The sequence below is a fragment of the Phoxinus phoxinus genome, assembly GCF_949152265.1.
Source record: "Phoxinus phoxinus genome assembly, chromosome: 25".
NCBI lineage: Eukaryota > Metazoa > Chordata > Actinopteri > Cypriniformes > Leuciscidae > Phoxinus > Phoxinus phoxinus.
This window is the reverse complement of record NC_136900.1, coordinates 362,416-377,637: the sequence shown is the minus strand read 5'-3', so window position 1 is coordinate 377,637 and position 15,222 is coordinate 362,416. Positions and strand designations below refer to the sequence as shown.

The 15,222-nt window shown below is 46.4% G+C and overlaps 1 protein-coding gene across 1 annotated transcript in view; it reads right to left on the bottom strand.

Annotated features, from left to right (window-relative positions):
• The window catches only part of psma1 (proteasome 20S subunit alpha 1), a 43,617-nt gene extending 28,409 nt beyond the window's left edge, over positions 1-15,208 (bottom strand). Inside the window, exons 1-4 of the mRNA XM_079603992.1 lie at positions 14,735-15,208; positions 13,679-13,723; positions 13,191-13,292; positions 13,004-13,107 (exon numbers count right to left, since the gene is read on the bottom strand). Coding sequence (XP_079460118.1) covers positions 13,004-13,107; positions 13,191-13,292; positions 13,679-13,723; positions 14,735-14,737 — 254 coding nt within the window. The 5' untranslated portion in view covers positions 14,738-15,208. The remainder of the gene's footprint in view (positions 1-13,003; positions 13,108-13,190; positions 13,293-13,678; positions 13,724-14,734) is intronic.
• Between the last annotated feature and the right edge of the window lie 14 nt (positions 15,209-15,222).

Below are 15,222 nucleotides of genomic sequence, written 5' to 3'. Positions count from 1 at the left end.
ACACAAGAGCTGCTGGATGTCGCATCTCTTCTAGACCCAAGATTTAAAAAAGATTACATCAGTCCAGAAAACGTGACACGCATTGAAGACCGAGTGAGGGTTGAGATGGAGGAGATTGCACGAACGGTAATATTATCATGTAATTGTAATTCAAAATATTTAGTAAAGAAGGAGCTATATGTAATTATAAAAAAAAAAAAAAAAACTTGTTTACGGGGACAGAAATGTAGTTTATGTTGTGTTTTTATGTTTTGCCAGGAGACCCCACCCATTGTGGTCTATTTTTAATTCAAGTGCAGTGCTCGTTATGGCCACAATTTTACATTCATCTCCTTTATGCATTATTGCTGTTTTATGTTTTACAGGAGAAAAGGCCTCATGTTAGCGACACAGGGGCAACTGAGAAGAAGGGATTGCGCTCAGTGGGCAGTTTGTTTACCAAACAGACACCCTCTGCTGCTGTGCGGGTAGAGGCTGTCATCGACGCTGAACTTAACAGCTATTTGATGGCTCCAGTCATTACCGGAGAAAGTGACCCCCTGGCTTGGTGGAAAATTCACACTGTGAATTTCCCAATACTAAGCAGACTGGCTCGAAAGTATTTGTGTGTGCCAGCAACGAGTTCGCCCTCAGAACGTCTTTTCAGTGCCTCAGGAAACATCGTCACATGTGAGCGGGCCTGTCTCAAGCCTGAAATGGTAGACATGTTGGTATTTTTAGCAAAAAACCTCTAAAAATGTAGCACTCTGACAGGAGTTCTCATATTTGCACTTTGTCTTGCAGTGGGCAAGATGAGATGTTGTTTTTTTATTTTACTTTAAAATGATTGTGTGCAATATACAACCGTTTTATGTTATGTCTTAAAGTGAATTTCCAATGTTTCAAGTGGATTTCAGTGTTATTCTTGTTATTCTATGCCATCAGAGCATTTTTTCGGTGCCAGTGACAACATTGTCAGATGTCTCATGCCAGAATTGTAGACATGTTGGTGTTTTTGGCAAAAGAACTCTGAAAATGTAACACTGTGACAGTTCTCAATTTTGCAATTTATCTTTCAGAGGGCAAGCTGATCTAGCTTTTTATTTTACTTCAAAATGTGTGCAATGCAGCTGTTTTATGTTTACTAAATGCCAGTGGGTTGCAGTATTGCTATATTTATTTTTTCTAATTCCAAGTCTAAAAAGAGATTGTATTATTTATTTTTCAATTTTTAAGTTTAATGGGTTAGAATTGTTCACTTTTTCTCAAAGTAAATTTAACATTTGTCAAGGTAATTCCCAGTATGTCTCATTATTCTATGCCATTAGAGCATATTTTCAGAGCGTGCCTGTCTCAAGCCAGAAATGGTAAATATGTGTTGGTGTTTTATAAAACCTACACAGTTTCTTATTTTGCACTTTCTTATCTTGCAGATTGCAGAAGGCTGGATAAGGTGTTGTTTTTAATTGTTATTGTTATTTGTTTTAAAATGTGTGCAATAAAACAGTTTCATGTTCAGTAAATGGCAGTGGACTACAGAATTATTTTGTTTTTCTAATTGTAAATCTAAATCTAATAAGAATTAATTTTCTATTTTTCAGTGTTTAAGAATTTAAAAACAAATGACCAAGTGTTTAAGTTAATTTCCATTATGTCTTCTTATTCTTTGGTATTTAGGTTCAGGTATTTAATAATCACGAAGCATCAAACAATCTCATTACCTCAATCACTATGTATGTAGTTTATTTAACCCTCTGTGTCTAAGTAACAACACATTTTATTCATAGGTTTTATGCACTTAAAAGTATCGAACGCAAAAATCGAAAATCGCATCGCAATCGCAATATTTGTCAGAAAAACCGCAATTAGGTTTTTTCTCAAAATCGTGCAGCCCTAATCACTAGTCCTATTAAAATTCATTGTGCAGTTATATATCGTCCCCCAGGTCAGCTTGGCAGTTTCTGAGAGGAGCTCGATGTGCTCCTCTCATAGTTCTTGGAGACTTCAACATCCACCTTGACAAACCTCAGGCTGCTGATTTCCACACTCTGCTTGCCTCATTCAACCTCAAACGAGTATCGACTGCGGCTACTCACAAATCAGGTGACCAACTGAACCTTATTTACACACGCTACTGCTCCACTGACCATACACTGGTCACTCCACTGCACACCTCAGATCACTTCCTCCTCACTCTCAGCCTCAACCTGCCTCAGAACACAACACACACTCCCTCCACAGGTCACCTTTCTCAACCCCAACCTGCCCCAGAACACAACACACACTCCCTCCACAGGTCACCTTTCTCAGCCTCAACCTGCCCCAGAACACAACACACACTCCCTCCACAGGTCACCTTTCTCAACCTCAACCTGCCCCAGAACACAATACACACTCCTCCACAGGTCACCTTTCTCAACCTCAACCTGCCCCAGAACACAACACACACTCCTCCACAGGTCACCTTTCTCAACCTCAACCTGCCCCAGAACACAACAGACTCCTCCACAGGTCACCTTTCTCAACCTCAACCTGCCCCAGAACACAACACACTCCTCCACAGGTCACCTTTCTCAACCTCAACCTGCCCCAGAACACAACACACACTCCTCCACAGGTCACCTTTCTCAACCTCAACCTGCCCCAGAACACAACACACACTCCCTCCACAGGTCACCTTTCTCAGCCTCAACCTGCCCCAGAACACAACACACACTCCTCCACAGGTCACCTTTCTCAACCTCAACCTGCCCCAGAACACAACACACACTCCTCCACAGGTCACCTTTCTCAACCTCAACCTGTCCCAGAACACAACACACACTCCTCCACAGGTCACCTTTCTCAACCTCAACCTGCCCCAGAACACAACACACACTCCCTCCACAGGTCACCTTTCTCAGCCTCAACCTGCCCCAGAACACAACACACACTCCTCCACAGGTCACCTTTCTCAGCCCCAACCTGCCCCAGAACACAACACACACTCCTCCACAGGTCACCCTTCTCAACCTCAACCTGCCCCAGAACACAACACACACTCCTCCACAGGTCACCCTTCTCAACCTCAACCTGCCCCAGAACACAACACACACTCCTCCACAGGTCACCTTTCTCAACCTCAACCTGCCCCAGAACACAACACACACTCCTCCACAGGTCACCTTTCTCAACCTCAACCTGCCCCAGAACACAACACACACTCCTCCACAAGTCACCTTTCTCAACCCCAACCTGCCCCAGAACACAACACACACTCCTCCACAGGTCACCTTTCTCAACCTCAACCTGCCCCAGAACACAACACACACTCCTCCACAGGTCACCCTTCTCAACCTCAACCTGCCCCAGAACACAACACACACTCCTCCACAGGTCACCTTTCTCAACCTCAACCTGCCCCAGAACACAACACACACTCCTCCACAGGTCACCCTTCTCAACCTCAACCTGCCCCAGAACACAACACACACTCCTCCACAGGTCACCCTTCTCAACCTCAACCTGCCCCAGAACACAACACACACTCCTCCACAAGTCACCTTTCTCAACCCCAACCTGCCCCAGAACACAACACACACTCCTCCACAGGTCACCTTTCTCAACCTCAACCTGCCCCAGAACACAACACACACTCCTCCACAGGTCACCCTTCTCAACCTCAACCTGCCCCAGAACACAACACACACTCCTCCACAGGTCACCTTTCTCAACCCCAACCTGCCCCAGAACACAACACACACTCCTCCACAGGTCACCTTTCTCAACCTCAACCTGCCCCAGAACACAACACACACTCCTCCACAGGTCACCTTTCTCAACCTCAACCTGCCCCAGAACACAACACGCACTCCTCCACAGGTCACCTTTCTCAACCCCAACCTGCCCCAGAACACAACACACACTCCTCCACAGGTCACCTTTCTCAACCTCAACCTGCCCCAGAACACAACACACACTCCTCCACAGGTCACCTTTCTCAAACTCAACCTGCCTCAGAACACAACACACACTCCTCCACAGGTCACCTTTCTCAACCTCAACCTGCCCCAGAACACAACACACACTCCTCCACAGGTCACCTTTCTCAACCTCAACCTGCCCCAGAACACAACACACACTCCTCCACAGGTCACCTTTCTCAACCTCAACCTGCCCCAGAACACAACACACACTCCTCCACAGGTCACCTTTCTCAGCCTCAACCTGCCCCAGACCACAACACACACTCCTCCACAGGTCACCTTTCTCAACCTCAACCTGCCCCAGAACACAACACACACTCCTCCACAGGTCACCTTTCTCAACCTCAACCTGCCCCAGAACACAACACGCACTCCTCCACAGGTCACCTTTCTCAACCTCAACCTGCCCCAGAACACAACACGCATTCCTCCACAGGTCACCTTTCTCAACCTCAACCTGCCCCAGAACACAACACACACTCCTCCACAGGTCACCTTTCTCAACCTCAACCTGCCCCAGAACACAACACACACTCCTCCACAGGTCACCTTTCTCAACCTCAACCTGCCCCAGAACACAACACACACTCCTCCACAGGTCACCTTTCTCAACCTCAACCTGCCCAAGAACACAACACGCACTCCTCCACAGGTCACCTTTCTCAACCTCAACCTGCCCCAGAACACAACACACACTCCTCCACAGGTCACCTTTCTCAACCTCAACCTGCCCCAGAACACAACACACACTCCTCCACAGGTCACCTTTCTCAACCTCAACCTGCCCCAGAACACAACACACACTCCTCCACAGGTCACCTTTCTCAACCTGCCCCAGAACACAACACACACTCCTGCACAGGTCACCTTTCTCAGCCTCAACCTGCCCCAGAACACAACACACACTCCTCCACAGGTCACCTTTCTCAACCTCAACCTGCCCCAGAACACAACACACACTCCTCCACAGGTCACCTTTCTCAACCTGCCCCAGAACACAACACACACTCCTCCACAGGTCACCTTTCTCAACCCCAACCTGCCCCAGAACACAACACGCACTCCTCCACAGGTCACCTTTCTCAACCCCAACCTGCCCCAGAACACAACACACACTCCTCCACAGGTCACCTTTCTCAACCTGCCCCAGAACACAACACACACTCCTCCACAGGTCACCTTTCTCAACCCCAACCTGCCCCAGAACACAACACACACTCCTCCACAGGTCACCTTTCTCAACCTCAACCTGCCCCAGAACACAACACACACTCCTCCACAGGTCACCTTTCTCAACCCCAACCTGCCCCAGAACACAACACGCACTCCTCCACAGGTCACCTTTCTCAACCCCAACCTGCCCCAGAACACAACACACACTCCTCCACAGGTCACCTTTCTCAACCTGCCCCAGAACACAACACACACTCCTCCACAGGTCACCTTTCTCAACCCCAACCTGCCCCAGAACACAACACACACTCCTCCACAGGTCACCTTTCTCAACCTCAACCTGCCCCAGAACACAACACACACTCCTCCACAGGTCACCTTTCTCAACCTCAACCTGCCCCAGAACACAACACACACTCCTCCACAGGTCACCTTTCTCAACCTGCCCCAGAACACAACACACACTCCTGCACAGGTCACCTTTCTCAGCCTCAACCTGCCCCAGAACACAACACACACTCCTCCACAGGTCACCTTTCTCAACCTCAACCTGCCCCAGAACACAACACACACTCCTCCACAGGTCACCTTTCTCAACCTGCCCCAGAACACAACACACACTCCTCCACAGGTCACCTTTCTCAACCCCAACCTGCCCCAGAACACAACACACACTCCTCCACAGGTCACCTTTCTCAACCTGCCCCAGAACACAACACACACTCCTCCACAGGTCACCTTTCTCAACCTCAACCTGCCCCAGAACACAACACACACTCCTCCACAGGTCACCTTTCTCAACCTCAACCTGCCCCAGAACACAACACGCACTCCTCCACAGGTCACCTTTCTCAACCCCAACCTGCCCCAGAACACAACACACACTCCTCCACAGGTCACCTTTCTCAACCTGCCCCAGAACACAACACACACTCCTCCACAGGTCACCTTTCTCAACCTCAACCTGCCCCAGAACACAACACACACTCCTCCACAGGTCACCTTTCTCAACCTCAACCTGCCCCAGAACACAACACACACTCCTCCACAGGTCACCTTTCTCAACCCCAACCTGCCCCAGAACACAACACTCCTCCACAGGTCACCTTTCTCAACCCCAACCTGCCCCAGAACACAACACACTAGGGCTGCACGATATGAGGAAAAGCTGCGATGTGCGATAACATTGTTTAATATTGCGATGACGATATGACTTGCGATAAATGTGATTGTTAACTATACTGTTCCCATGTCTTAGTGCTTTAATAGGTTCTTTGCGTGATAGGTCAAACGTTTATTACCTGCCTGGTTCAGAAGACACGATTTTAGCGCGATTGTGGCACAATCCGTTTGACGTATGGGTGTCGTGGAGATTCGTAATAACGACAACGGGCGTCAGGACGCAAGAATCGAGCGTTTCATCTCGTATAGTGTGTCATAGTGGGCGACAACCTACGTCGCGTCCGCGATGCTTCACGACAGAAAGACATAGCATGTTTAATTCTTTAACGGTCCTCCACGACGGGTTGAATATGTGAGCGAGACGAGAGTGAGTTAGTGTGTGTGTGTGCGCGAGTGAGTGAGTGAGCGAGCGAGCGAGCGCGAGTGAGTGAGCGAGGGACAGTGAGTGTGTGTGTGTGTGTGTCTGTGCGTGCGAGTGAATGTTTGCGAGTGAATGTGTGTGTGTGACGGCACGCGATGACTGGTCGGAAAGCAACGTGCAGTCTGACATGTTTCTTGTCCACGACACGACAAGATTTTAGGAGTCAAAAACGTGTAATCTGAACCAGGCATTATTCATCGTGTCAGGCTGTCTGTTGCGATGTGTTCATCGCGGGAGTTCATATCGCGATGACGATGAAAATTCGATGTATCGTTCAGCCCTACAACACACACTCCTCCACAGGTCACCTTTCTTAGCCTCAACCTGCCCCAGAACACAACACACACTCCTCCACAGGTCACCTTTCTCAACCTGCCCCAGAACACAACACACACTCCTCCACAGGTCACCTTTCTCAGCCTCAACCTGCCCCAGAACACAACACACACTCCTCCACAGGTCACCTTTCTCAACCTCAACCTGCCCCAGAACACAACACACACTCCTCCACAGGTCACCTTTCTCAACCTCAACCTGCCCCAGAACACAACACACACTCCTCCACAGGTCACCTTTCTCAACCTGCCCCAGAACACAACACACACTCCTCCACAGGTCACCTTTCTCAACCTCAACCTGCCCCAGAACACAACACACACTCCTCCACAGGTCACCTTTCTCAGCCTCAACCTGCCCCAGAACACAACACACACTCCTCCACAGGTCACCTTTCTCAGCCTCAACCTGCCCCAGAACACAACACACACTCCTCCACAGGTCACCTTTCTCAACCTGCCCCAGAACACAACACACACTCCTCCACAGGTCACCTTTCTCAACCTCAACCTGCCCCAGAACACAACACACACTCCTCCACAGGTCACCTTTCTCAACCTCAACCTGCCCCAGAACACAACACACACTCCTCCACAGGTCACCTTTCTCAGCCTCAACCTGCCCCAGAACACAACACACACTCCTCCACAGGTCACCTTTCTCAACCTCAACCTGCCTCAGAACACAACACACACTCCTCCACAGGTCACCTTTCTCAAACTCAACCTGCCCCAGAACACAACACACACTCCTCCACAGGTCACCTTTCTCAACCTGCCCCAGAACACAACACACACTCCTCCACAGGTCACCTTTCTCAACCTCAACCTGCCCCAGAACACAACACACACTCCTCCACAGGTCACCTTTCTCAACCTCAACCTGCCCCAGAACACAACACACACTCCTCCACAGGTCACCTTTCTCAACCTGCCCCAGAACACAACACACACTCCTCCACAGGTCACCTTTCTCAACCTCAACCTGCCCCAGAACACAACACACACTCCTCCACAGGTCACCTTTCTCAACCTGCCCCAGAACACAACACACACTCCTCCACAGGTCACCTTTCTCAACCTCAACCTGCCCCAGAACACAACACACACTCCTCCACAGGTCACCTTTCTCAACCTCAACCTGCCCCTGAACACAACACACACTCCTCCACAGGTCACCTTTCTCAACCTCAACCTGCCCCAGAACACAACACACACTCCTCCACAGGTCACCTTTCTCAACCTCAACCTGCCCCAGAACACAACACACACTCCTCCACAGGTCACCTTTCTCAACCTCAACCTGCCTCAGAACACAACACACACTCCTCCACAGGTAGGGCTGGGGTAAACGATTATTAATAAAACGATTAGTTGGGCGATTATTTTATCGATTAATCGACTAATCTAACGACTAATATAACAATTATTTTTCTGTTGCTCGATTAATAAAAACCCTGGGCTGGACATTGCTTGGCTCCGTTAATTTACATTGGCGAACTAGCGTACTGAATCATGATACTATAAGCTGGCTAACGTTAGTCTAACGTTATGTATTTGACTCGTAAACGACCACAGCATGAGTTAATGCTAACTAACGTTAAGTCGTGACTTGAGTTAGCTAACGTAACGTTAAAAGTTACTGCAATCTGCTTGCTACCGTTAGCTAGATCTAGCAGCTGTGCACTTGGTGCTGGACTAACCAAGGCATCTTAGCTCTGTGCAGTTTGTTTGTGCTAGGTTAGTAGCTACCGTTCACATTAGCTCAAAATCTGTTGGAACTATTTTTTTATTTTATTTAACTATTTGAAAGAAAAAAAACATTCAATTACTTTATTATTTATGACAGTAATCATAAGTAAATAATACATTGGGCCTCATTCATGAAACATTCGTAAATATACGAGTAAATATGTGAGTGATTTGCGCGTAAAGAGACCTTCCCGAAAACTCTTCTCCTGATTCACAAATACTTCGTAAACGTCAGATGTGATAGTGAAACGTGTGTGTGTGTGTTATGAATTCCAATCAGTCGTAAATGGGACGCGCGTGTACGCTCATTCAATTACCATAAATCCCGCCCATTAAATCCGACTGACAACTATATATGGGCATCATATTACGACACCAAACGAAGGATTTCAACATGTCTTCTCAAAAGCGAATGAAAAAGAACAATTTCTCAGATGCAGAAATTGAAGTTTTATTATCAGATGTTCATTAAAAACGCCACATTTAATTTTCAAGCGTAGCCTATAGTGGCGTATCAGGTCCTAAAAAAAGGAAGCTTGGCAGCATATTACAGATGCAGTTACTGGAGTTTAATCTGTTAATCGAACAGTCCCAGAAGTGAAAAGAAAATGGTTCGACATGAAGCGACTGCAAAAAACGAATTAGTTCACTTCGAAAAAATATAGCCCAGCCCTATTGAAAGCAATTAATTATTTTATTAAAGTGTACTGTTTGCAGATGCTATCACTGGCTCTCATAATAAAAGTAAAAAGAAAAACCATATGTATTGCTATATATAATAATATTTTTTCAAAATGCTGTGTGTAAATGTACCCGATTAGGTGAATTAAAATGCAGCTTATTAATGAGCAAAACGTTCGGAAGTTAAACGCACTATTTACACGTGGCTGGGAGCAGGTGTAGATTTCTTTCGTACCAACTAACATTTGGAAAATACGAACATTTTAATGAATCCGAAAATTTACGCCAGAACCACTTTACACACGATTTACACAAAAATTCGTTCTGCTCGTGTTTCATGAATGAGACCCATTGAACGCAAATATTGAGAAATATTGCTTAAAAAAAAGCAACCTTTTTATGCACACATTATTATTATTAGTAGTAGTATTTTTAGTACATGGAGATGTAGCTAAATCTATTGTACAGTAGACTAATATCATTATTTCTGTACATTTTTTCAAAGTTAAACCGAACTTTTATTTTGACGGGTTGCCGTGAAGACCTTGAGTTTCTGTGTGTGTATGATATGACGATAGTTTTTCTCAAAACGGTAAAATGCTCATCAAGTGACTCTCAGACTGGCTCTGGAGATGAATTTCATCATGTCATCATATCATGAGGCAGCAGAGACTAAAAACAGCGCGAGCGTCACTCGTTCTTCAGTGTGTGTGTGTGTGTGTGTGTGAGGTAAATGAAACCGCGCGTCTGCGCCATCCATTCACACAGACACAAGCAGAACATGCAGGGTTAATATTTAAATAGTCTTTTTGCAGTTTAATACACACAGACACTATATCAGGGTATAGGCTAGTGCTCATAGTAAAAAAAGTTAGTCTTGAGCCCGCGCTGAGATAAACACGGAAGCGACAGAAAGCAGCGCCTATTAGTGGGTAACGTTACTACAGAAATGCTGGTACCGTCACATTTTCAGTACCGACTGGTACTTTGACAACACTATTGGGAATTCTGTGAAAAGGTTGCTGTTTCGTCCTCCATTCTGCAATGTTTCGGTCTCCCACGTGTGTGTGGCGAGCTGTACCTCCGGGAACGGTGCAAAAAATAAATAAAGAAGTGTCGACGAAAAAAATATGACGTCGACGTAATTTTCACGTCTAATCGTCGACGTCATCCTATTCCCACTAACCTACTTCAAGCCATCTCTTCCTCTGTTATACCCACACTCACACACATCATGAACACCTCTCTTCACACTGGCACATTTCCCACAGCATTCAAACAGGCTCGGGTAACCCCACTGCTTAAGAAACCCACTCTAAATCCAGCACATCTGGAGAATTACAGACCGGTATCCCTCCTTCCATTCGTCGCAAAAACACTTGAACGAGTCGTTTTCAACCAGATCTCCTCCTTTCTTACGCAGAACAACCTCTTGGACAACAATCAGTCTGGCTTCAAAAGCGGACACTCAACTGAGACTGCTCTGCTCTCAGTAATCGAAGCTCTGAGACTGGCAAGAGCAGCTTCCAAGTCCTCAGTTCTCATCCTGCTGGATCTGCTGCCTTTGACACAGTTAACCACCAAATACTCCTGTCAATCCTAAAGATGAAGGGCATCTCGGGAACTGCACTCCTGTGGCTCAGGTCTTATCTCTCGGGGTCCTTTAGGGTGTCGTGGAGGGGTGAGGTGTCTAAGACCCTACATCTAGCCACTGGTGTGCCTCAGGGCTCAGTGCTGGGACCACTTCTCTTCTCCATCTACATGACATCACTAGGATCTGTGATTCAGAAACATGGCTTCTCCTATCACTGCTACTCTGATGACACACAACTCTACCTCTCATTCCAGCCGGATGATCACTCCTCTCCTCACGAAACTGCACTGGTTGCCGGTTGCCGCTCGCATCAAATTCAAGTCACTGACGTTTGCCTGCAGAACACCACTGGCACTGCTCCCCTGTACCTGAACTCATTACTTCAGACTTATGTGCCGTCCAGAAACTTGCGCTCTGCAAGTGAGCGGCGTCTGGTGGTGCCATCTCAAAGAGGCACTGGATCTCTCTCTCGGACCTTCACCATGACTGTTCCTGCTGGAGATGATCTAACTCCATCTTTAGAGGAGCCATCTTTAAGAAACTGCTGAAGACGTATCTTTATCGGCAGCACTTGATCCAGTAATACTAACACTTTCTCCTCTATTCTATCTAAAGAAAACTACATATATAAACATGTACTGCGTTAGGTTGAACAGAGGGATCACAGCACTTACAGTATACTTTTGGTCTACTGCTAGTTTAACTGCTTCTATTGTTCTCATTTGTAAGTCGCTTTGGATAAAATCGTCTGCTAAATGGATAAATGTAAATTCCTCCTCCTCCAGACACACCACTGATCCAGAGGGACGAGAAGATCCCGTTTTGTTCCATCGCTCCACAGAACAGAATCCCTAAACTACTGTAGCTCATTTACATGATTTTGAGCAAACTGGAGCCGACTTTCCTTGTGCGTGTGTGTCAGCAGTGGTGTCGTCCTGGCGTTCTGGTGCGATTAGTTCGAGCTTTACGGTGCAGCTGAAGCCTCATGCCTGTGGCCACCAAGACACTCGAGGGCTTTTCTGAACCGGCCTCCTCAGAAATCTGGTTGCAGGCTTTGATATCTTCATTTTTCTGCCCGTCCAGGTAGTAAACGCTGTCCCTAACTCTGCTTCCAACGGTGTCTGTAGGAACATGTAATGCCTTCACTATATTTCTGTACCCTGTTCCTTGTTTGTGAGGGAGATGAAATCTCTTAACTTTTAGGACCATTCTTTTGCCTTAGCCATATTTCTAACTTGCAGTCAAACGTGACACTCAACAAACCTCGCCAGTTCAGATACGTCATGTGTTCCAGCTCACGCACACCTGGTGCAGCTAATGAGCCCTTGATGAGTGAGAACACCGGTTCTGCAGATCTGTGCTGTCGTGAGGGACTATCATTTATCATTTTCAGTTGAATTTGGGGAAACCACTTGTAACATTTGTTGTGTTGAGTTATTTCAGTGACTTCTGTTTGATTTGTTCACTGCTAAAGTCTACATTTAGCCAATAAACCTGATGTGCAGTGGGGGTTGATTAATATGGATTGCAACTGTACACATGCAGTACCGGTTGAAAGTTTGGACACATTACTATTTTTTTATGTTTTTGAAAGAGTCTCTTCTTTTCAGCAAAGCTGCATTTATATGATCAAATACAGTAAAAACTTAAATATTATTCCAGTGTAAAATTGGAATAATATTTCACTGTTTTTGATCAAATAAATGCAGCTTTGGTGAGCAGAAGACACTTTAGAAACATTTAAAATAGTGATGTGTCCAAACGTTTGACCGGTACTGATATATATATAAATGTTGAGATTTTCTGAATGCTCATTAGCTTCTTTTCGATCCGCCGGCTGAATGAACCGCAACAGGCGGCGCTTATGAGACCGCAGAAATACAGCGGCTATCATAACTCATAACGGCTTGTTCCGAGTTACCAGAGGAGTCTGGCGTCGGCCGTCAGCCCAGCGATGGAGATGCCCACGTGACTGTCCACATGCAGGATCTTCTTCTGATGAGCGGCCAGCTCCGACTGCGCTCTCTGCACACACACACACACACACACAGGGTTACTGGAGCGAGCGCTAGCGTCTCTGACGGGTGTCGAGCGCTAGAGACACGTACCTTCAGCGCCACCAGCACAGCGTGACTGTGAGACTTCAGGCCGACAGTGGCCGAGCCCTGCTTCACCGCCTCCATAGCGTACTCGATCTGATGGATGCGGCCCTGAACACACACACACACACACAGATCAACATCACACACACACCTGAGGACTCCCACCCCACACACACACACACACAGATCAACATCACACACACACAGATCAACATCTCTCACACACACAGATCAACATCACACACACACACCTGAGGACTCCCACCCCACACACACACACTCACCTGAGGACTCCCCACACACACACACACACACACACAGATCAACATCACACACACACACAGATCAACATCACACACACACACAGATCAACATCACACACACAGATCAACATCACACACACACAGATCAACATCACACACACACACAGATCAACATCACACACACACACCTGAGGACTCCACACACACACACACACACACACACACACTCACCTGAGGACTCCACACGGTCACGTCATTGTCATACTGGTTACGAAACTGAAAACACAAACAACATCATCATCGAGTGTGTGCTTGCACACTACACTCTTCAACACCACACACACTCTTCATCAACACAACACACACACACTCTTCAACACCACACACACTCTTCTTCAACACCACACACACTCTTCTTCAACACCACACACACACACTCTTCTTCAACACAACACACACTCACACTCTTCTTCAACACAACACACACTCACACTCTTCTTCAACACAACACACACTCACACACACTCTTCTTCAACACCACACACACAGGTCACGCTTTACAGACACAGATTGTGTGCGGACTTACACACTAAAGCACTTCATTATCATTTAACTTATTTTAATTGCAATTAACATGCATAAACATTACAAACATTAAAGTACATTATTTCAGCAATAAAGGCTCTTTATAAAAGTATGTTAAAGTTCACTTCTAGAGCATATTTACACACATAAGAGAGAAATAATACACTTTAAGAGAAAAACAAGCCCATTTTGAGGATTTTCAGACATTATTGGGATGAATTCTTTTAAAATAGTAATAGTGAGTCTGAAAACAGTACAATAAACAGTAAACAGTACAATAAACCATTTTTAGTAACATTTACCATTTAGATAATAAGGGCCGATGATGTGAAGTTTGGAGGAATAGCGACGGGTTAGTGAAAGCGAAAGCGCGCGGCCTCGTTCATCGTTCAGACACACACACACACAATTAACCCGCTGAATAAACACACTAACACCGTTATACTCGTCAAACACACACGCATATTCACTCACACCAGTGTATTAACCGGTTATGAAGATGTTTACGGTTTAATGTTCGGGTTTCTGCATCACTCGCGCGAGCGCGTTCATTCCGCTTACTCATGCTCATCATTCACGCGCATACACGCACAATACCCCACAATCCACATCGCCTCAGAGGATAAACTCGAAGCCTGTGCCATAAACTACCCAGCAGAACACCAGCAGCGACTTTAAGAGGAAAATATTAATATTTCTCACCATATTTGCTGCAAATCAGGGGACTATCCGCAGAGCGCGCGATGATTCAGCTCGATTTGTTTTCCTTCTCAGTCCTGCAGGCGGAAGTAATGGAGCCCCGAGTGCGTTGATCTCTGCAGCGCCCCCTGCGTTCAGGAGACTACCGCACAACACGACAACAACAAGAGTTGGAATATAGTTAATTTTAAGAATATTTTGATTAGCCGAGGTATCGATGCTCACGGTCTGAACAGCTGTCCAGATGCGCGAGGACAAGCTGCCGATTCTGCATAATCTGATACTTGAGACTCGTCCTCGAAAGATACTTTATTAATAAACAATTAAAATGTCTCCTTGCTATATTTGACATATTCATAATCATTGCTTTTGCTGGTTCTTTGACAGCTTTTAGGTGCTTTATCGGCAGCGCCGCCGCCGAACGCTGACGCGATCCTCATTATAACAGGGGATTTCTCTCGTGCTCTGCCGTGATTCGTGAGTTGCTGCTC